Below are 24,447 nucleotides of genomic sequence, written 5' to 3'. Positions count from 1 at the left end.
GGATGTTGAGGTAATTTAGCAACAGGAAAAGCTGTCATTATCTCATTTCAATCAATTAGTGGGTAGAAGTTCAAGCAGGAAGGAGGCCATTTTTACCTCAAAACTAGTTAAGTACTTGTACTTTATTTTTACTTCCGATATCCCAGTCAGCACTGATTTAGTGATTTGCAGGTAAAATAGCTCTATTAAAACTGGGCTAAGTTTAGATGAAGAGTGAGTCTTTTTTTAGACATCTATTTCTCAAATAAATTTCCTTTCAACAGCGTTTAAATGGCTGTTTCAGTGTGGTCCCAAATACATGTAAATGCTGTTTAAGTGTTAAATATAACTTAGATGTTAAAAAACTTAGACTGCCTTTGACCTACAAACAACCAAATCAGTCCTTATTTATTCATTTATTTCTCTCCCTCCTGAATCCTTTCCAGTGTCATGGGATGTTGTGTTTATATTTTAACATTAATATGTATAGAGTAAATCTTAGTTCATCATTTTTTAAAATCTAATTTGCAATTCGAACTCTCAACAAAAGAAGTGAGAATGCCTGTGTGTGTGTGTGTTCATGTGTGTGTCTTATGAGGTGACATTGAGGCGTTGAGGTTTGGGTGTGTGTGTGTGTGTGTGTGTGTGTGTGTGTGTGTGTGTGTGTGTGTGTGTGTGTGTGTGTGTGTGTGGTTGGCTGGACTCCCAGCTCTCTGCCAAGCATCTATACCAAGCTCCCATCATGCATCTCTCTCTGCCTTTCTCTCTCTGTCTATGTCTTTCATTTGTCTTCCTCTCCCTTCAGTCGGCCTGCTTCATTTATTCATTTGAATTCCCTGTGTCTGTTTGTGACTGACTTCAGACCCTCACACTCTGTCTAATACAATATTCACTTTGTCTCTCCAAAGGCAGGGGGGCACTTGAAAACACCAATACACACATCAACGTCCTATTTTAATCAGATTGCATTAGCTCTTAGAGTGAAGGGCCCTGTTTGTTTTCGCTTACAGCCTGTGAATTAATGAGTTTGTTTTCTCAGTCGGCGTTGCCCACATGCATACATACAGACGGGTGTTAGTTGTTCTTAGGCGGAGCGGGGTAATCTGTCACTGGGAGTCTGTTGGAGGCTCCGGAGCAGCTCGAATGTAGGGCGACTCCCATCCTTTCATCTCTCAGCTCTTTTCCTTTCTTTGTCCATTCTTTTTCATCTTTCTTTCCATGCTGTAGCCATCATTCCTTCCCTGCTCCATGTAATAGCTTGTTCATTGCAATCTTCCTCTCGCCTGCTTTTTCCAAGTTCAGTTTATGTGCTCCCAAGCCTCTGGACCGATCTAAAACCCAGCAAAGGAGAGAAAATGAGGAAACAAAAGAGAGAAACGTAAAAGTTTACTCTCCAGGCCAACTGGCCTGTCAGACACATGTATTTTTTACAAGGATGTGTATAACTTCAGCTCTAAGAAATATTGGAAAGAGGAGAGGGTTTTAGAGGTTTTAGTGTTTTAGTAATGGTTGACATGTGTTTAAATTTCAAATGTTTGTGTAAATTCTTAACTTTGGGTCAAGGGGGTCTTTAGCCTGCAGGCTCTATAGCCAATTCTTTAAGTTTACAGTTACATGAACAATAGTCCAAATACTTTAATAAAAGAGAAAAAAAGATGAAATGATAAGAACAGTCCTTTATTGCATTCAGCTGTAAAATCTGCTTTTGTTACAAAGCGATGTGTACATCATGGTGGAGTGTATTATATAAGGGATAATACGCAGCAAGGTGTACGTTCCATGATTGCAATGGATGGCTGTAAGCAACTAAGAACCACGACAATATCCTGCATATATGCCATATGTAGTCACATTAAAAAAATGTCATTGACTCATTGATACTTTATCCATTCATCCATCCATCCATTAGCTTTCCCTGTAGAGTGCTAAGGTGGGGCAGAGAGGTGGGGTACACCCTGGACAGGTCACCCACCAGTCAATCAGAGGCATGACACAGAGACGGTCAAGCATTCATGCCCACAGGCTATTTAGAGTCAGCAATTAACTCACCTGTACGTCTCTGGATTATACGAGGAAGATGGAGCATTTGGAGGAAGCTGACTGCAGCTTTTTTTTTCTAGAAATATAAGATTCAGTCACCATAAGCGCCCCAATAACTCTGTGTAGTCCCTTATGAATATTGAATGAATTTATACTGCTGCTGTTCCACATGCGTGAAAGTGTCCATTCATGTCCATTGATCTGAGACGCTCACATCATTCCTGCTGCTGTGTGATGGCTACAGGTGCTCAATAATTCATAATAAACGCATTATTCAGTGACTCAGCAAGGTACACCCAGCATACCTGAAAGTGTTGTGTAATTCTGGAGGTCTGTGTGTGTACATGTTCAGAGCTTAACAAGATATTTGGGCAGATGAGCTAATGTTAACAGTGATAAACAGCATGGCTGAGGTTATGGACTGACACTCCCACACACACACACACACACACACACACACACACACACACACACACACACACACACACACACACACACACACACACACACACACACACACAAAGCTGAGCTATGAGCAGTGCATTAAACATGCAGCTTTCACCGCTCAGAAGCTCAACATATTGACTGTACATGTCACTAGCTCAGTAATGTGTTTTGATTATAAGGTCACAACCAAAACTTACGTTCAGTGACTGGACTATAAGAAGGACTTTCATTTTTAGAAATAACATTTTTATTGTCATATGTGGTGCACAGATATAGTAAGACTGTTTTTTAAACTTTGTGTTTTTTATATATATGATAGCCAACATATAACATATGAAAGCAGGACAAAGGTGCTTTGTCCTGTCTTTGAAAATCACCCATATTTAGTTTGGAAGCTAAAGCGACACCGTAGAGAGGTTTTCTGTCTGGTATGTAGACCTGCTGACAGAGGAAACACACTACATGTTTCTGACACCGCGGCATGATGTGAGGGGTGAAGAACGAGTGTGTGTGTCAGACAGAAAGGAGAAAGGCGCTCTGAGTATGCTGGATATAGATATCTGTGTGCGCTGAAGTGTTAGTGTGGAGGCATTTTTAAGCTGTAAAGCATGTGTGTGGGTGTGGAATTTGTGTGTGTGTGTGTTTGAAACTAACTGTGTGTGATTGTATGTAGACATCTGTGTGTGTGAAGGTGTTGGCTTGTCTGTCATGTCAGCAGCATCTTTCATGTGACGGCGATCTCGCTGGATCACAGACAACACATAGATGGAGGAATCAGAGACAAGGGAGAGAGAATCAGTCAGTGTGTGGGAGACGTGGAGCTGAAAAAAGGACTGGAACAAACAGGGATCAGATCAGAGGGCACGGATGGAGAGAAAGCTGTGAGGACAGAAAAGGTGCATGCATGCTTTAGGAAGAAGCAAAAATAACACAATGACCAAAAAAAAGTGAAGAAAAGAGAAAGAAAGAAAGACTCAAAAGAGAGAATTCACACATCAGAAAGCCCCGAGGAGGTCCAAGATAAAAAAAAAAAATGTTTGCAGAAGAAATCATTTATAAACTCTGTGGCTGAAAATGATTTCTGCTGGTGGGGACAGAATCACAACTTGTCATGCCAATGAAGAATAACTCCAGTGCTGAGTGTTCCTACTGTTTCTCTTGTTTAATGAAGCCATTTATGAAGGAAATGACATTATAGGTGAGGCTGAGGCTCATTTCTTGGCAGAGCAGATTTGAAATTAACCTGGAACAGTTACAACATAAAGCAGAAGCAGGTTTCTTTGACACCAGAAATCACATTATTGTTGTTGTTGTTGTTGTTGTTGTTGATTTGTTATCAGGGAGATGGAGACATTATTTGTTACCTTTTATTTAATATACATATGACAGAAAATGTTCGAGAACTAAAGGTATTTTTGAGTGGCCACAGAAAACATGTATGCAGAAAATGCACGTTTCTTTGCTTTTGGTAAGGTATAACAAATGGTACATCTATAAGATATAGCTAAACTATGAAAAAAGAAATTGTACAAGAATGAATGAGGCTGGACTGCCCCTGTATAAATGCCTATTAGCGACCCCTGGGAGATAAATCTAACACTCACCACATCCCTTAAAGTCCAAGGATAAACCCTCGCTGGATTCAAAAGGCTTGGCTTAGCTGCAAAATATGTTAAGATAAACGCTGCATTGATAGCCCTCAAAGGTCAGTGCACACAGGCCTCTATAAGACCCAAATGCCTGAACCAGAACTGCACTGTGAATTAAAACATGTGCCCCTAATGCTGGCATGAAACAACGGGCTGAAAGATGAATGTCCACGAAAGAGAGGGAAACATCAATGAATGTCAAAGAACGGAGTGAGAAGAGGACAGAGAATAAAGAGAGGGATGAATGAAAGATCTGCGGATGTGGAGAGGCAACAAATGAGGGATCCACAAAAGGGTGAATGTAAAAGAAAGGGAGGAAACTAGACGGAATTAGACAGAGATGGAAATACCAGAGTAGGCCAGATAAAAAGAGGTCATGGTACCGTGGTGGAGAGAGATAAATGGATGACAAAAAAGACAGAGAGGGGCAAAGAAAATGAGGAGAGGAGAAGACAGGAAAGGGTCGAGAGACAGATGAGGGAGATGGAAGAATGACAGATAGATGGATAAAAGGAAGAGAGAGGCTAACCTGAAGGCTGAAAGACACTGGTCCCTTTGAGAAGCAAAGGTTGAGGGTTCAAGTCCCAACAATGTGGCTTTGACCATCTGTCATGTAGATTACCAAGTACTCCACTTACCCACAGGAGTTATGGGAGATGTGTGTGTCAGTGTCTCACATAGCAGGAGTATCCAGTACCCCTGTCCTTTGTGTCTTCATGTCTATTCAATCTTGTTTGACGAGCATGTCCGTCTTAAAGAATAGATGTGTGCGTGTGTGTTTGTGTGCGTGCGTGTGTGTGTTCATGTGTGCATGTCAAGAGGCCAGCCAAAACCAACCCCAGTGTCCACAGCAATGGCCGTTGTTTTAACATGAGCGTTACAAATCACAGCATTGGACATTGACCAAGGGGGGTTCAAGTCCTGAAAATCCATTTATCTAAACTTTCTACACTCTGCCACACCCTGAAGAGTGACACACACACACACACACACACACACACACACACACACACACACACACACACACACACACACACACACACACACACACACACAGCAGTTCCCCTCCCTCCTGTCCTCAAGAGGTCTGGCCCACCCTCTGCTCTGGTGCTGATGTGATCCATTGTTATCTACTCTGGTCTCTGCTGGTCTGTTCTGTCCTGAACTTGTGATTTATTTTCTGTTTCAGCTAAAAGTCTCTCTGTTTGTGAGATTTTGATTTGATTCAAGGATCAAGTTACCCTGAAGGAATGTTTTAGTTGTAGAAAAAATATTTTTATGCAACCATAGTGTTTTTGGGGCAAGTTAATGCCATTTACATCAAGATGTAGAAGCCACTGTTTTCAGTTTCAACTGGAAATTAGAATATGAGAATGGTTGATGTGCTTTAGAGGTTGGGTGTTGAAGGTTAGCCCACTGACACCACTTGTTGGGGTGTCCTGATGTGTTTGTGGTCTGGAACACATGTACCTCAATTCCAAACCTTTGTGTCTTTCCATATGTTTGCCATGTCTCAGCTGTCAACTATCTGACAGAGGCAAAATGACCATTAAAACCAGCCATGCTAGCAGCCCTGTGAGGCAGTTTTTTAGGTCCTTTGAGCCAGATACTTTGAGCACGGTAACATCCTCACAGTGACAGTAACCGTTTACATCAGCAGGTATCGTGTTTACCATGTTCACCATCCAAGTTTAGGATGTGAGCATGCTAACATTTACCAGCAAACACAAAGTACGATGGGAGCTAAAAATGTACGTAGAAAAATGACATTGAAATTCACTGAACCAGCCGGCTGACTGACAGACAGGCTGATAGACGACATTGCCATCAGTATGCACATCCACGATCACACTGTTCCACATAAACGTAGCACTTCTGACCACATTGCCACTGACACTGAAAACTGTTTAGCAAATTTGTTTAAGTAGAATCTTGGTTGGCAGGTTGACATTGTTATTCCCCCAAAATGAAATCCTAAAGCCAACATAGTGTCTCACTGGAGCCCTTTTCACTAAATTTGCAACATGTGAGCTGCAATTTGTAACACGAGATAATTTTCTTATTGTTCATTTTAATACATCACCAGAACAAACACCATTCTTACAGCACACGAGTGAGCAAGCAGTGCTCATAAATCACTCTGGGGAAACAATCCCTGGTGTGAACAGTAATTATCTGATCTGGCTAGAGTGTCTCTAACATGTCAGAAAGTATTTGGACGATATGACAGCACCATTATTGAAAACCAGTGCAAATGTAATATTAAAATGAAAGTTACATGGCCATCTGCTGTACATGTCCACCCAAAGCCTTTAATACTTTCAACAAATCACAGTCTCATAATAACACCTTGTGAAAACTTTGTGCTCACTTGGACTAATGTTGAACTTGGCCTCCTGCTGTAAGTCACCATCCGCCAAGTGCATGCTGGGATGTGGTGTTGAAAGGACACATGGCTTTCCAGTGTTTTAAACTAAGTCTTATTGTTCCGACTTGAGAAAGGATCCTCCCTCCACCACCATCTCTCTATGAGATAGATAAACATCCTCAGCTCTGCTCATGTATTTTTTCACTGGAGACATTAAAGGATTAGTAGGCATTGCAAATAATACAGCTGGACCTTCCTGCAGAGAGCAGCAAGCACACAAAGAAAGCAAAACAGAAAGAAGGAAACCTACTAGGATGATTACACACACACACAAACCCGTCTTCTCATGTCAATTTAATGTCCAACTGTTTGGTACTTTGGCTCAGAACCAATGCAAAGTGAGAGAAACAGGCCAGAAGCGATGGGAACCCTCTTTAATGCAGGATGGGAGACATTACGTGTCACACACACTGAGGTGCGGCGCCCCCTGCCACCGAAACAAACACACCCTCTCTTGCAGGATTCAATTAGTTCCACGGGAGCTGCTGACAAGAAGAGTGGAGCACAAGGGACTCTACTGTGGACTGATGTGTCTATTAGACAGCAGCTGACAAACAAACACACAAAAACATTTGACACAGTTAACTGATACCAAAGGAAACGCTCTGCTCAGGATGTGCAAGTATGCACACTCGAGTACATATGTGTTTTTTGTTTTTTGTTTTTATTTTAACTGAACAAGTTCTGCCAAATGTGCACTGCAACCAGTTACTGGCCTCCCATGCTTTCTCTTCATTTGCTGCAGAGTACAGAATCACTTTCATACACTTCATACGTTTTTTTCATGCAAATCACATTTTATATTTTAGTGATCAGAGACTTGTTTCTAGAATATTTTTGAAATGTTTGTGACCAAAACCAGTTGGAAAAAAAAATAATATATTGTGCTTTTCTCTCTTCTTTTCTCAATAACATACAAAATGAGAGAACCTTTGGTGCTGCATTTCTTTATGTTAATTTAACTATTTCTCCTCATCTCTGTCATATAGAATCTTCATTAATGTAGTTTCTTGATTTAACTAAAACTTATTTAACATTGAAGTTGGTCATAAAATAACCAAACTGTCAATCGATTTGCTATAAAATTTCAAAAACAAAACACAACATCCCAAAATCATCGATCTATGATTTGATAGTAAAAAAAACAAAACAGAAATACTTTTGAGATAACTAAAAAAAGAAGAATTGAAATATACTTTCAAGAATTGCATGTGTGCATTTTCTTTGATGCATTCAATTTACAAAACGTGTGTGAGCCCAGCAGAGAGCTGGCTGAGCTGTTCCTGCTGAAACACATGAGAGCCAACAGAGAACTTTATGGAGAGTTGGAAACCTCCGATGAGGCGTCGAGGGAGTGAGGGAAGGAGGGATGAGAGTAAGAGAATAAAACTGGAAAGTTTAAAGAGAGAATGAGGGAGAGAAATGGCTTTGGTCTATAGAGAGAAATGTACTGCAGAATGGGTAGGAGTGATGAAGTGAAGCAGAGTAAGGATGAGGAAGATGTGAGGAGGGAGGACGACAGATTTCTGAGAGAAAAGGGAGGAGGGGTAAGATTAAGGGAGGAAAGAAGCAGGCATGAGGAAAAGAACAGAGGAAAGCTTGGGTTAAGAGAAGTGAGGTCTCTCGTGGATCATGAAATGAGGGAGAGGTGTGTGGTACGGGTGAGTAATGGAGTCCACGTGGATTAAAAAATGATAGGGAAAAAAGATGAAAGTGGACAAACGAGAAAGATGAATTGAGACAGAGCAACTGGCCGTCGGGGAGGGAGGTGGAGAAGGACAGAAAGAAGGGAGGGAGAAATGATGAAATGAGGGAGGAGGGGGAGGCAGAGGAGGGTGAGGGTTGATGAGAATCGAGGGTGATGAGGTAACACCCTGCTCCATGTTTTGATTGGCCCAGAAGGGAAGATCGGGTAACAGGAACTCTGATAGGCATCCTGAGATGGCCGAGAGAGAAGAAGCTTTGAATGTGTCAGCGTGTGTGTGTGTGTGTGTGGTGTGTGTGTGTGTGTGTGTGTGTGTGTGTGTGTGTGTGTGAGAGAGAGAGAGAGAGAGAGAGAGAGAGAGAGAGAGAGAGAGGGAAGGGAGGGAGAAACAAAGGAAGCAAAGAACAGGGTTTCTATGTGTGCTCTGTCTTTGGCGCTCATCTCATGGTTTTATCACATGATCAAGTGTGTTAAAAATGCGAGTTGTGCAGTTAGGATGACATCTGCAGTGAGGAGCAGTAACAGGTTGGCAGGAAATCCCAGGATTTACTCCGTCATGAGTTATCAGGCCCGCGGTGTCTCTGCCAGGACAAATCCCTGCGAGTTTAAACAATGAAAACACAGATATGTGGAGGTCTAACAGCTATGAATTAATGCTTTCTAAATAACTGAGCTTGACAAATTAAAAAGAAATATATGTGTGACAGCAAAACTGTGTTCTGACCAAACACTTAAAACACAAACTTTGCTCCTCTGTAATAATGATAACAGTAGTAATAGAGGCTTATGTGCAAATATACTGACACGCGAAACATGACTAATAACATCTCCAGTCAACACTCTCCTCTGAGCTCGTGTCAAAAAGGAAGGAACACTAATTTTCTGTGTCACCATTACTCGCTGGAGCTGTGCCTCCGTCAGAGAAAAGTAATCCAAATTGTTTCTAGTCCTGATATATTTAGTCCTGCCATGGTGACATATTTCACAAATGGTCACTTAAAAAAGATATAATGATATAAAAACACATGCACACATCCACATATATATGTGTGTGTATTTATGTATATGTGAGAAGTGTTTTTCAGGCAGATGCTGGGGAATCTGGGAAAAATCTTGTTAAACAGAATTTATTCTCATTCCCAGGTTCAAATACAGCTGCTTTGTCATGCCCCATTGGACTTTCAACTAACTCCACTGTAATCCCATCCGTGTAATTATTAACTTCATGGCAATCCATCTAATGGTTGTTGAGATATTTTAATCTGGACCAAAGTGGTGGAGCGACGAAAGACCGACTGAACAGCGTTGCAGCACCGCTGGCATGAGTATAAATATACCCTGAGTACAAATATACCCAGAAGTTGTTGCACAGAAAGAAATTGCAATTGAATTGTGGTGTATGTAATATCCTACTTGTGGTGGCACTTAATCAACGCTCACTTTTCTGATGTGAATGATATGACTTAAATTCTAGAGAAGGAGAAATTGCCACATTTACCCCTATTACAACAACATGCAACAGTGCAGGATTTTTCCTTTGCATTTTCTTCTTTTTCTTGACACACAGTATGAACAATTTAAAAACTGCCCTTTTATTTTGTTTTATTATATAGAAAGACATCCGTAATACAGATAATTTGTTCAGCCGAACGCACATCTCACAAAGAACCACACGAGGAGGCCAAATGAAGAGGATGAGCGGGAATATGAGAGCAGGGAGAGGACGAGAAGTGCTGTGAGATGACTTTTTGTGCATATGGCAGATTCCAGGAATTACTTGGCACTCTGCAACAATATACAGCCAAGATCTAATGATACCCTGGGAAGTCTGTCAGTGGTGTAATGAATCTAATGGGTCTTTATTTGTTTGTGTGTGTGCGTTTGCGTGTCAGAGCTCATGAAAATAAAACGCAGAAGAGCAATATTTAGAGCTGGAGCTGACAGTGTGTTCTGTCAGCTGAGATGGGAATAGGTGTGACTGAGCCAGCGACTTAAAGATGTGTGTGTGTGTGTGTGTGTGTGTGTGTGTGTGTGTGTGTGTGTGTGTGTGTGTGAGAGAGAGAGAGAGAGAGAGAGAGTTTCTGGCATGCATTTTGTAGCACAGGGGGTCTAATAGGCTTCAGATGTGTCCCTCGCTCCCACTGAGCCAACAGCAACACTGATACTATTGCGTGTGTGTGTATGTGCCCACATATGTGCATGTGTGTATGTGTGTGTCTGCAGCTTAACACAGCTTACACTCTGCATTTGCCCAATTTGTACATTAGAGATGTCAGCATGAGATTTGGAAGTGAACTTTTTCTAGGCCTCTGCCTCGTTCTTTGATCACTTTCTCCTCTTGAACCCACTTTCACTCGTTTCCCGACCCGTCAGTGCAAATCTTATTTTTAACCACTTTGTTGCATATTTTCCTGCTATCACCAAATGCAGAAATGTACTCATGGAGTCACACTGCCCTCCGTTTCATCCCGCTCGGTCTTTTCTTGTTATCTTTAATCAGAAGGTTGATGACGTTGCAGCGGTGGGTGATGAAAGGACGGTGTAAGCCCTGAGATCAAACAAAAATATGCAAATAAGTGAGTGGTCTTTTGACGGCAGCGGTGAATTAGCAGTCCACATGTCTGACTCTCACATTTGAGTGACACCAGGGCATTCCTCAGCTCAGCTAAGCGGAACATTGACAATGTAAACAAATCTCAGAATAGATTACTGCATACATATCTTTGAAGTGGCTGAGACTGCACGATGCTCTTGCTGAAGTTTGACACGTACAGTGAAACCAGATGCTCTCTCGCGTGTCGCTATGGTTTGGCACGGCTGCTGTTTGTCAAATCAGCGTCGGCTGGCTGCCTACGGGGAAGCAAGACACATTGGAGACAGATGTAGAAGTTTTCTAATGGATGCTGCGAGGAAGTTTGGAGATGTATAGGGTCTTGAGACACAAGATGAATCAAAAGAGAGGCCATAGAGAAGGATCTAGCAGCAAAGGGGAGAGAGACAGGAAGACAGATGGACAGGTATGAGAGAAACTGAAGACATATCTAGAAGTGACGGCTTCAAGAGAAGAAAAATAACACCAGAGAGGAAGTTAAAGATGGATCGACAGAGAACAGGGAGGTTAAATGATGGATGGAGGAGATGTGACGATGGATAGACAGCAGGAGAGAGAGGCTGGTGAGAGGTGAGACAGTGGTGTGGTTTCCACTGCGAGGCGATGAGCTGCCAGAGTGATAACAAGCTACAGATGGAAGCTGTTAGCTCACCTTTCCCCTCTGTGTGCATGCGTGTGCGTGTGGCTGTGGTATTTATGTGCTTACATTCTTGTTGTTTGAGGGAGATTTGTGTATACTGCTGAATGATTTATGAGATTCAAAAGCAGAAAGAAAGAAGAGAGAGACATCAAACAGGGATCTGCTTCCAGGCTTGAGCATGATTGTGAGTGTGTGTTTACAGCATGTTGGAACTGGGTGAAACAAGGTACAAGGTAAATATTGAGCTTGACAGAGACAGAGATAATTATTGAATTTAATCATAAAAGTTCAGGAAACTGCATCTTTGAAACTTTTGTCCACAAGGTAGAGCAGCCATCAAACAATGTGTCAGTTTTAGTGTTTTTAGTGTGGAGCCAAGTGCAGGACACAGGCTCCAGACGAGTTAACAAAAATTTATTGAAAACAGGGGAATGGGGCTGCTGTGGTCAGAAGGAATGAGGGGAAGATGTGGCTGGCAGGGACAGTGTGGAAGATGTAGGCCAACAGACCATGAGCAGGAAGACTGACAGGTAGGTGGAGATCCTGAGATACAGAAATACAGGTTAGTACACGAAACTGCGAGAGATTAAATCACCAGAATGCAAGTCACGCTTCCAGGATGGCCTGGAAGCGTGATTCCTACAATTGATCCAGTGATGAGTGGCAGGCTGAGGAGCTGATGGACAACAGGTGGGCAGATTCAACAGGTGTGCCTCATGAGCAGAGAGCCAGGTGAGAACACACCACAGAGACAGACAGGAGCACAGGAAGGGGGAAACACAAGGGAATCAACTGCCACACAGCCGCACCTGTGACAGTCAACAGACACCGAGCTGCCAAATAAATACTGAAAGAGCTGTGATGATGTTCTGTTTAGAGCACAGACCGATTCCTGGCTTGAAATACAGGTCAGGTCGTGCACCCTCATACTTGATTTTATAGTTGTGGTTTGAACATTACATCTCGCCGCAATGTCAACAGTGTCTGTTAAAGGTCTCAGCACACAACACAAGTGACTCTTCATCACTCAGCCTGTAGCCAGAGGTCATCTCAGGGCTCAGAGCTACGTGGAAAAAGCTGAACTTGTGGAGACAGACAGCCATCAGTGACAATGTGAAGAACCGCCTCCATGTTCTGCTGATAAACTGTGTCATGATAACAAGCATCAGACCCTTCAGCTGAAACTCTCTGGCTTCTACATGTCTGTTCTGCCATGCAGCGAACTTATTTAATTGGCTTATATGTAGTATTGCATAATTTTCAAAAGTCACGGTTTTATATATATAATGCTGAGAAAATAAAACATATATGAAAGGCATATCATGTCACATATCTCCAGTACCTAATGTAAAACAGTTCTGAATCCTATCTTCTGTTTCCTCATCATGTTTTTCCTGCATACCCTTGTCACTCCTGATAAATCCATCATATATCACTGCACTCTGTCTGTCTTGTGGCTTACTCTGCCTGTCTCTCTTCGTACTCATTATTTTCTGACTTTGACCAGCTGCTCAAAGCCACAGTACTCCTCCCATCCCTCTACAGCTTCATCTCTCTCTCTCTAACTTCCTCTGACTCCCTGCAGTACACCCCTGATGTCTTCCTGCTTGTGTGTATCCTCATTATTCTCTTGCCAGCAGCCGTAAAGTTTTACATCCAGTCTTTCTTATAAAACTAAACAGAAAATCTCCATTGCTATCTTTTAACAGGCTTTGATGTTGGTTGGCCTCAGTGGAGGAGAGGGTTTCAGCAGAGCTGTCGGTTCATCCTGGTTTTGATTTGGCTGCTCCAAAGACCCTATTAGGGAGTGTATAAACGGAGAAAACATGATAAAGTGTTAAACTGTTGAAAGTGTTCTCCCCGCACTGTAAAAGTTTCTTCTGCACTGGTAATGAGGGTAATCCAGGGTGAGGCTGTGAATGTTTATCTGTCTGTATATATTTCTGTCTGTATATATTTCTGTGTGTGTGTGTGTGTGTGTGTGTGTGTGTGTGTGTGTGTGTGTGTGTGTGTGTGTGTGTGTGTGTGTGTGTGTGCATGCGTGCTTGTGCATGCCTGCACGCAGAGCAGGACTGAAAGAGGAGTAATGGAAAACTCAGGCATCTATCTGTGTGTTGAAACGATGAATCACTGTGACAGAAATGTAGTCAGTTGACAATAGATTAATTATTGATTAACTGATTAAATCATTTATCAGTTTTCTAGTTTCAGCTTTTCAGATCTACTTTTTGACATCATAGTACACTGAGCGTCTGTGGTTTGTGGATTAATCAATGAAGAAAATAACTCATATGTGCAGCCCTGCTGTGTGTGTGGAAACATGACTTTGAGAAGCAGAGATTTCCAATGGGAACAGATCACCTGTATGTGTGTGTGCGTGTAAGGCCCCAATGATGGACATGGTGTGACTGGTACACGGGGTCTCTGTGCTTCACCTCGTCAGTACCCTTGCTGAGTGGTGAGTGACTTTCTCACCGTGTGTGTGTGTGCAGGTTAGTGTGTGTAGGAATAATGACAGCGTGACAGACGAGTGATGAGAGAGAGACAGAAAGCCGGTTCAGTCTGAAGACCCCTCCATCGAGAGTTTGGCATACCGAAGATGTCTCATACACATATTTCTCATGTCATCTTGTTACCTAGAGAGAGAGAGAGAGAGAGAGAGAAAGAGAGAGAGAGAGAGAGAGAGAGAGAGAGAGAGAGAGAGAGAGAGAGAGAGAGAGAGAGAGAGAAAGAGGAGAGTCAAGACAAAAAAGGAAAGGTAGAGGCAGATGAAAGAGGTGTTTGTGTGAGAAAGTGGAAGATTTCGAAGTTGTGGGAGGCTGAGAAGCAGCTTGCTCTTCTGTACTGGGGTGTGTGTGTGTGTGTGTGTGTGTGTGTGTGTGTGTGTGTGTGTGTGTGTGTGTGTGTGTGTGTGTGTGTGTGTGTGTGTGTGTGCGTGAGACACCCCACGTCTAACTGATCTTGACTTCACCCTGGTCTCTACCGCTCCTGCAGAGTCGTTGCATCAACCTTTTGACTTTGAAGCTGATGCCAGATCAGAGCGGAGAGCCAGGTGCAGGCTGGTGTGTACAGATGGACTCCTGCTCTCCTACTGATACATGTTTACTTATGTGGGAGTGTGTATCGCACGTGTGTGTGTGTGTATGTGTGTGTGTGCTCAGAGGATGTGATGCACTGCTGAAACAGTAGTGGTTAGAATCACTGGGTTGAAATACAGTAGTTACTGCGATCATACGTGTTGACTTTGAGTATTAGGAATTACTACCTGTTTTTGCTATTGTCTATAACTGATTAAATAAAAAACAGACCCGATTAACGTTTTACATTTTCTGTTCTGGCTGGTACTGTAATACTTCTCTGGGAACATCCTTTAATGTGCAGGAATTATGTGTTGACAGCAGCAATAGGAGCAGTGAAGTTTTTCCTGTAAGGCCTCCTTCATTGTCCTCTTTGTCTTGTTTTTGCCACTAATCATCCAATCACCATTTTTATTTGTTGCAAATAGACCCCTTGCCAGCTCAACCAACAGCAAACAAATTAGAGAGAAGCAAACACAGCAAATGTGCTCTACATGTCCAGGTGTGCAGGCACATTGATGCACAACAGAAGGATGCCACATGCTGTGAGTGCACGGATGGAGGTTCAAGACAAAAATAAAGTGATTGTTGGAAATCACTGTGAAAGAGCCTATTTTAAGGCATTGAGGAAATCTATCCTCTCATATTAGATCAGTCTATAAAAACTATTTTCTCCTCATAGAGCAACTGGGACAAAAAATGCTCTCACAATAAAAATCTTGCCAACAGTCAATCCATGTGTTTTCAATGTTCATTCATCCCAAAAAAACAGACCTTAAACTAGAGTCCCAACTTAATATCCTGCCACTCAATGCTTGTGCACTGTTGGGTATTGGAAAGCAGGCAGCAGACTTTGCTATCAAATAACATTAAACGTTATGCTGATGTGAAAATGTATCCGTAATTTTACTGTGGGAAGCAGAGGCGAGGACGCTCTTGCTCTGACGGTCATTTACACTTCAAGGATAAAATAAGCTTCCAGGTCCATCAGCAGCCTGTGAGAGAACAGAAAACTCTTCTTCCTCGCCATCATAAAGTCAAAAGTCACCTGTCTAAATGACTAAATGCCATCACGTTAACAGACATATGAAGCCAGCAATGTTACATATCCCATGTTTGAAAACGGTTTATTTTTTCTTGTTATTTGATCTCTCTGTTTCTGCCTTTTTTTTATTTGTATGTTCTCCTGCTTGGATTTTTGACCGCTTTAAGGGAAGATTAAGTTCTGTGAGAAGTGCTGTGGAAATTAAACTCATTCATCTCCTTGCTTCATCCCTGCATCATTGTCTTCGCTCCTCTCCACTTTATCCTGCTTACCTCTTCAATCTCATTTTCTGTCTGGTCAGTTTCTCTTGAATGCCATCACTCAACCTCTTCTCTCCTCTCTCTGCAGACCTGCTGTCCACCAACAGGTCGTCGATCTTCAGCGGTCATCACGGCCAGCTGTCTCTTACCGCCGTCTTCCTGGATGAGTATCGAGACCGCCTCTTCCTGGGAGGCAAAGATGTCCTGTACTCTCTCCTGCTGGGGCCTGCCAGCAGCGAGTCCAAAGAGGTGAGGTGTTTGGAGACAGTAAATAATATCAGTCCAAGCTATTAAAGCACTTTAGTGTATTCTGTTCTGCTCTGGTGATGGATGTTTGGTAAAAGGTTAGTTACTGTTCAGTTTACATTCATCATTCCATTTTGATTTAAGCTGCAGTGACTCTGCGAGGGGTTTCAATCTGCAGAATGTGATATATGACTTGAAGATATAGGCGTAGGATTATGTGTTTTTCCAGAATTCCCCCCTTCACTGAACATCTGTTTAAGCACTCTCTGTCATAAATCTACCATAAACGTGGTGACTCAAACCTGAACAGCCATTTTATTTTCTATTACAGCCATTGCATCATTGCTGAACCAGTAACAGAAAACAGGGATGAAAATCTTAAATGAAGCTTGAAGAAAGCTCAGTTTTCACACACCTGCGTTCTGAGATAAATTTGTGATTTCTGACCAATCAGTTCAGGATTATATGCATACAGACCCGACACATGCACTGCAAAGAGCACATTGTGAAATCTATTTCAGTTGTGTGGATAAGTGTATTTATTGCAGTCAGACGCACCATTTTCAAGTGTATTTGCACTTGCACCTTAACATTTAACAACATGAACTTAAACATTAACATAAATGACATTTTACATCTGCCCTTTGCGGTTTAGGAAAACGTGTGAAAGTGCATCTCGTTATAAATCAAACCTTGATTTTTCCATCTGCATCACCTTTAATCTGTACATTAATTTGTAATTAAAGCTTGTCAAACACAGTGGTTGTGCTGTAACAGTCACAGCTTCTGTGGCTTCTTTGGCTTGTCAGAAAGACATGAGAAATGAGTTACGATCCAGACGGCAGATCTGTGAACTGTGCTGCAGATTTCCACTGTCATCAAACACTGAGAGTCTGACTGACGGAGAGCGAGACGGAGCAAAAGGAATGCTATCACGCTCTGATCATTTTATCGTGCCTTGCTTTCTTCCATCTACAAATATTAGATGTTTGAACTGTTTAAATAAAGTTTATTCATTTCATTTGGGAAAGAATCACAGAGTTTCTATCACTGAGATGAAATGCTTCATCAGTGTGACAAACATCTTGTTTAAGTCAAGAAGCCCAGACACAACATGTTAACAATTATGGAAAAATGTGTCTCTCATATTAGAATGGAATTCATGCTTAATGCGATTTGTTCAGCGGTACAGCAGACATAAATTTAGCTTTGCTGTGATTGGTGGAGCTATCTTATGAGTTTTTATTGGAAGGCTTCGACACCGAGGAAATGAGCAGATTGAAATTACATTTCATTTTGTCTGTGTGTGCATCTGCAGAAGAGTCACTCTGAAGCAGCATGTTTATTCATACGTGACTTTTCAGCCGGGTGCCCAGTATAATCTGTGTTCCATTAAACTGGTTTCCAGTAAGCACAAAACAAAAATAACCCTTGGTGTGCTTTGGCATTTGAGCAAAGAGTAGATGTGTGTGTGCGTGTGTGCGTGGGCATGTGAATGTGCGAGTACCTGTGCTCACACATGGGTCAAAGAGAATGTGATGACACAACGTGAATGGGTGAACAGGGAATTAACGCACGCAGAGAGCCAGATGTCGCCCACCTCATCCAGCCTTTAATTCCTCTTCATCCCTCGCTCAGCCTCCTCTCGCTGCTCGCTGCCTTGGCTGACGATCACACACGAAGCTCGCTGATACTCTGGTTTGAGGCTCGATGCCCCGGTTCTTCTGTCGGAGCCAGCCGTCGTGAAATTTATCAGTGATGCCAGTTCAATTAAACAAAGGTTTACAAGACGACAAACATCTGCCAAGCGCTCAATAAACCAGCGCTGACTGAAGGAGAAGAAAACAACGATGGAATGAATTCAAGCAGTGTTTGCCTCCACAGAAGAAACAGCCAAGAGAAAAAGCTGATGGTGAATCAAGGTTGCCGGCTTCGATGTTGAAAAGTAGAGGGCCCCACAGCTGATCTCAAGCCAGGAGTCGATTAGCCTATCTTAGCTCAACGACTGGAAGCAGGAAAAGGAATATGCCCACCAACACTCGAAACTCCCATTAAAAAAAAACTACAAACTGTTTTTACATTTTAGATTTATGTTTGTACGAATTAAAAAAATAGATACATCATTTTAATTATGAGCTTTTTTTTTTATTCTTAAGACAGAACCAGCTGTTTCCCCTGTTTCCACTCTTTATGTTAAGCTATCTGCCCATGTTTCTGATGGACCATCATGAGATCTGATGTGTGGATCTTCTCATCTCACTCTTGGAAAGAAAGTAAATCAGAGTGTATCCCAAAATGTTTAACTGTTCCTTGAAATTAAAGGTTTGTTTCCATTTAAAGTTTGGGTTGAGGCTTTGTGTAAAAACATTTGACGTGTTCATCACCAGAATGAGGTCGTAAAGCGCTGTGAAGTCTATCAGACGACTAGTTTTCCAGCTCAAACTTTGTCCAACTGAGTTTACAACATGTCTTTGGCATAAAACCCCAGTTTGCCACCCTTTCCACTATAACTCTGACCAGCAGTGTCGTTAAAGTGAAAATGATAGTAAGGTGCAGTTCTGAACGCGAGGCTTTGGCTGAAAACAAGTCAGATGACATTGAATCAGTGCACCCAGTGCGTTTCTGCCAGATCCAGTTCAAAGTGAATCAAGTATGGGAAGTGGAACAATTTGTTTAATGATAATTACCCATTAAAACCTAAAACAAATACTGATTTAGTTTATGTAAATGTTTCATACAATATCACATGTTCTCCTTGCTAAACAGTTGTAATTGATATTTGGGTTGTTATCGTTCAGACAGTTGGTTTATTTTGCTCAGTGTTTAATTACGTACAGTGCGACTTGGTGATTTTGGAGGTGACTTCTGGCCCAGTTCACTTAGTGTACCTTAATTCTAGAGTAACCCCTTTGGCCTCAAAAGAATACAGTGTATAAATTGACGTGCTGATAAAAGTTGAGTTGAAAATTTAACCTCCTCCTCTGGGACTGCTTTTTTATGGTAGTTTCGGGATTTAAGAGTGCAGAGGTTCTCACAATGTTTCAGTCCACTATTTAAATCAAGCAATTCTGCACGTAAACTCATCGCATCCCATGATTTCATCTTTCTGCTTCTGCCAAATTTTGGCTTTGGCTCAGCAACACTGAGCTGCGGAGAAGACAGATGGTGTTGTGCATAAATTACAACTGAGTTGATCAAAATGGAAAAGCATCCATCAGCATGCAGTAGCATGATGATGCTGCATGTGGGAGTTGGTGCTCCAGCTTTTTTTTTTCTTTATTGCTTTTAAGTAATAGAGTTATGAGTAAGTGCACATCAATAATACAAACAAAAATATAGTGTTTACAGGGAATTTATTTATATTGTGACATTGATATCCAGTTAGTTAAGTTAGTTGATCAAATTTCACATGGCTTTTTTTACTTAGTCAATAATATCTGAATTCACTAGTGTAAAGTAGAAGGGTTTGATCTATTACAGCTTGTTTAGCAGCTGGCACATGAACAAAGATGTAATTTGATGGTGTCTCTCTTTTCCATGATTTTGGCTGACTCCTAAAGTATCGTGTCTGAGGCTGCTGACACTTTTCTGGTCCTGTTTAGTTTAAAACGTTATTTTGAAAGTTAGGAGTGACTTCAGCTTGACGTTTAAAGGACAGCCTGTGTTCAGGACCATCCTGCTTGTCTCACTCGTCTCCAGCTCTGAATAGATTTTTTTTCCCCAGTTAAAATAAATACTGCTCCAAGTTCACAGATCAAAGACATAACAAACACTGCTTGTGGTTGAGGGTGGAATAAAAATCCAAGAGCATTTTGAAGAGGCAGAGTCACACTGATGAAGTGTCAAGAAACAGTTAAACAGAGGGAGGAACATGGATGGCTCATGGAGGTCAGCCATACTTCCTAAAGCGTGCGTAGCGGGACTCCTGGACGATGGATTGAATGTTGCAGCAAACTGACTCGACCATTGCCAGCCAGGTTTTAGGCAGGGCCTGATTTCACAGTCTATCAGTATCAGTCAGGCATGCTATCAGGCTGCTTCAGGTCAGACTACATGTGTGAGCCAGGACTTTAGACAGGCACACATTCATATCAGTCCTCCCTAATGCCAAAGGAACTGGTCCAGAGATCTAGACTATTTCAAGCCAAGTTTTAGTCCAGCCCTAATTTATTTATTCATGTCAGTCAGGCATAAAACATACGATCGATTCTAATGGATTCCCACAATCGCAAGCCAACTTTTATCCCCTTACACTCATTGGCTTTCTTGTTGAGAATGCAATATGTATATGCTACAGCCAGCAACTGGCTAACTTAGCTTAGCACGAATACTGGAAAGAGCTAGTCTGGCTCATTGAGAAATCTGTCTACTAATCTAATAATCAAATCAAGTGCAACCCAACATGTTCATTTTCTTTTACTGTGGTGATAAAACATTAGATAAAATGATAGTTTGCCAGATGACTGTGCCAAAGGAAAACATATTAAAACAGATATGATTTAGAAATGTAATTATCCTTTCTATCTATTATCCTTTCTTAAGTAACAAAAGTGGTAAGGAAATTAAGAAAAGACACAGAAAATTTGCATGAGAAACTTAGAGAAAACAGAGAAAAACTTAGAGAACATAGTTCATAGGTTCATCCAACATAGGTTGGATCCTACATAACAACACTCCCAGTCTATAGAATATATTTTTGGACTTTCACCACAATTTATTATGAAAAACCTCTTTTAAGCCCATAGGTAGTTTGTATTATCACATCTTAAATATTTTCCCAATTTGACATATGTCGTATCTGATATTTCATCTTGCACTATGAACTTTTAGGACATTTTCTTTTACAGACAAGAAAATCTTTCACACTGCACCATATTTTCGCATTTTACAACAGTTAAAGTATTCCCAGGTTCTCCAGTGTCACATCCTTTATCCACACAGGACTTGACAGAGAATTTCAATCTGTGATGAATTGGATTTTTAACGGAGGAGATAACATCTGCCGCAAACTTTTAGAAATTTGGGGTGTGATGAGCCAAACAGCGGAACGAGGTTCAGTTTTGAGCCAGTGAGGCAGAAATGTTCAGTTTACATCATCTCCTTTTTCTGTGTCTGTTACTTTATCACTTTATCACTTCCCATTTATATGCACTTTTTAAAAACCCTATAGCAAACACACACACACACACACACACACACACACACACACACACGCTCCCCATACACATCGACATGATCAGACATTGTAATGCAAGTCAGGGCCGTTTGTTTTCCTCTCTGGTTTCTATTCTCCCTGTTAGCCAAAACAAAGCCAGTTTCCTTCTGGACCGGACAAAGACTTATTGTCTCAGTGAAACCTTCTGGTAGTCTGCACGAAACTACAGTATTACACACGTCATTGTCTAAATGCTGAGACAGACTTGGACTTTTCTCTTCAGTAGCAATTCCATTTCATTTTTCATTTGCTGAAAGCGATGTGAAAACTAGTCCCCTTGTTTCAGCTCCAGATTGGATGTCATGCTTATCTGAGATTCAACTCTTCTCCTCACCGTATTTGCAGACTGAGAGGAAGACTTTGGGACTTCCCTAATTAGGAAATCTTGCATCAATACTGTGAGATGTGAGAAGTTTTTATTCATTTCTGTTGCCTTTTTTGTAAGCTCCACATGGTCTTGTTAGGATGCTTTCAGGGTGCACAGCTTGCATGCTGTTCTGCAGCCAAAAGTCGAATTTCACAGGCACAAAACAGAAGATTGACACCAAAAGGGCCTGAGCAACAGGTCTCTGGAGTCAACACTTTGACCTTTACTGTGGCTGGGTACATATTGTCTATAGTAAGCAAAAAGGTTAGTTTCATTTGGACAAATCAATCTTAATAAGATAAAATGACATAAAATGACCAAACATCTGTAAAATAAAGGAAGATATGACACTTAAGCAAACAATATAAATAACACATACAATGTTGAATTTAACATTTTTGCACACGGGAGTCGATATTGCCCAGTTTAGTACACACATAAATTGCATGTGAATTCGTCAGTGTGTGTGCTGTCTGCTCTTAGCAGTGTTGATTGTAAAGTCTGACAGCAGCAGGAAAGAAGGACCTGCGGTAGCTCTCCTTCACACACGGTGGGTGAATCAGCCTGTCACTGAAGGAGCTGCCCAGTGCTGTCAAAGCACCACAAAGGACATTCCTTTCACCTCCATTGTACTTGGGTGAAGGCTGAACGTTCAGAGACAGATTATCTCCAAAACTCGACATATAAAATGATCTGTTTGGCTGGATGGTAGATAGTTTGAGTATATATTCTGATTTTTTTTTTAGTTCGGGTAAGCCAAATCTTTTACAGTATTTAAGTGGAATAAGTGGAATGATAAATGTGTGTGTCGTGTCCCAATCAAGGTTTCAGCTTTACAAGCCAAAAGTTAACTCCCAAACTCTTTGGCTCTTCATTCCAAAGCCTTTGTTTCATCACACTAGAGGGTCCGCTCTGCTCAATTTGCCTCTAATTGTTATAAAGTTAAATTTGCAGCGAAAATAATTCACATTTAATGACACATGAGCTGATTATTATGTTTTGATTGCATTAACAGTCACACAAAGCCTGTGTGGGTTAAAAAAAAAAACAATATGGCTGAAAGAAAATGGTGGTTGATTGCATTTATGAAGTCATTAATCGTCACTTTTTTCTTCTTTGTCTCTTCCTCCATGTTTGTCATTTTATATTTCTCCTTAGATCTACTGGCCCCCGTTACCTGGCAACAGAGAGGACTGCATTGAAACAGGGAAGGAACCGCAGGTGACTGACAGCTAACTCATGCTTGTTTTCACACATTTCTATTAAAATATGTGTCTTGGTAGTTGGTTTTGACTCAAAATTGAATCAGGTCAGTTATTTTCTTCTTCAGTTCTTCACAGCCAGTTGAAATATTTGTGACTCTCACAGACCTTTCGCTTTATATTCAGTCTGAACGCACCCAGAGACACCTGTTCTTGTCCTGCTTCACCTTCCTTTGAGCTGTTAATAAGGGGATCACCTGAACCTGAAGCCAGCCCTCAGCCAGTCTTTTCTATCTTACTTCGCTGCTCTATCCTTCAGCACCTGTTTTCCTGAATACCTGTTTCCTGCCTTTATTTTCTAACCAGCTCTCTCACCAATATGCTGTTTGTATTCTGATTTTTGAAAAATAATTTCTGCTCTGTTTTGAGAGCCTTTTATTCGACCAGCTGAGCCTTGTTGTCTGCAGTTGGATCCTCATTCCTGTTTCAAACTTGAACTCTGACAATACAAAAAAAAAAAGAAAAAAAAGTACAAAAGTCAAAAATGAAGCCAAAGACCCTGATTTTTCATTCATAAATGAGGTGACTGTGTTGACCTATGCTGTTGAACACCTCTATACTTTTTTAGCCAAAGTGGCTCCGGTGAAGAGCAGAGAAGCAGCTCTCAGCCTGGCACTTGGAGCCTCCAAACCCTGGCTTGTCATGTTGGTATAGGGCTTTCAGAGGCTTTGGCTGCCCACCCGCTGAATCCTGTGGCCACGTCAGTCTCTGCTCTGCTCTTCTCTTGGCGGTTCTCCTGTATCTTCCAGTTCCTGCTTAAATTTTTCCACTTCTAATTCATTGAAAGACATTTTAGACCCAGGATGCAAAATAATTAAACACTTCAAGGCCCCCTTTTTAAACAACAGTCCTCAAATGACACATGCTGTGATGGGAATTGCAGAGTGGGCCTCTAGCAGCATAACAAGCTAAAGTATACTGTAAATAGCATACTTAAGACAGTTTAGTACCGTGTCGTGTTGTGCTGACACTTCAGTTTCCAACCCTGCAGCTACTGTTACTGTAGTCTCGGCTCCTCGACACAAACTCCTGAAGAGGTACTATTAATGACTCTGGTGAAGTCTACAATAGTACTGTCAAAATACTTTAACAATCATAATGAACTTTTAAAGTTTCCATGAATCATCTCTCTTAATGAATGGAATGGACAAAGACAAAGAGGTGCAGAGAAAGAGAAAGTGTAGTTGCAAATGAAGACTTTTATTAGTTGTGTGAAGGAGGAGAGGGAGGCAGGATTGTACCTCTTAATGAGAGCTCAAAATATAGAGGGAGGCAGGAGGAGGTGGAGTTGAGGAAAATAGAAGGATGCAGGGAGGAATATGTAAATAGAGGAGGAGAGAGGAATATGATTAAAGACATAACACAAAGGGAGGCCAGCGTTCCTCTAATTACGACCGTGTTTACCACAAGAGAAAAGAGGGAAGGGAGATTCTGAAGCAACCACCTCAAATAATGTCAAGAAACAAACCATTTCAG

At 41.5% G+C, this 24,447-nt stretch overlaps 1 protein-coding gene across 1 annotated transcript in view; it reads left to right on the top strand.

Moving 5' to 3' along the window:
• Positions 1–24,447, top strand: part of sema3bl (sema domain, immunoglobulin domain (Ig), short basic domain, secreted, (semaphorin) 3bl) — a 62,020-nt gene that overhangs the window by 3,279 nt on the left and 34,294 nt on the right. Inside the window, exons 2-3 of the mRNA XM_070968272.1 lie at positions 15,970–16,130; positions 22,868–22,930. Coding sequence (XP_070824373.1) covers positions 15,970–16,130; positions 22,868–22,930 — 224 coding nt within the window. The remainder of the gene's footprint in view (positions 1–15,969; positions 16,131–22,867; positions 22,931–24,447) is intronic.

The sequence above is a fragment of the Chaetodon trifascialis genome, chromosome 8 (assembly GCF_039877785.1).
Source record: "Chaetodon trifascialis isolate fChaTrf1 chromosome 8, fChaTrf1.hap1, whole genome shotgun sequence".
Classification (NCBI taxonomy): Eukaryota; Metazoa; Chordata; class Actinopteri; order Chaetodontiformes; family Chaetodontidae; genus Chaetodon; species Chaetodon trifascialis.
This window is presented reverse-complemented; position numbering and strand designations above follow the sequence as displayed.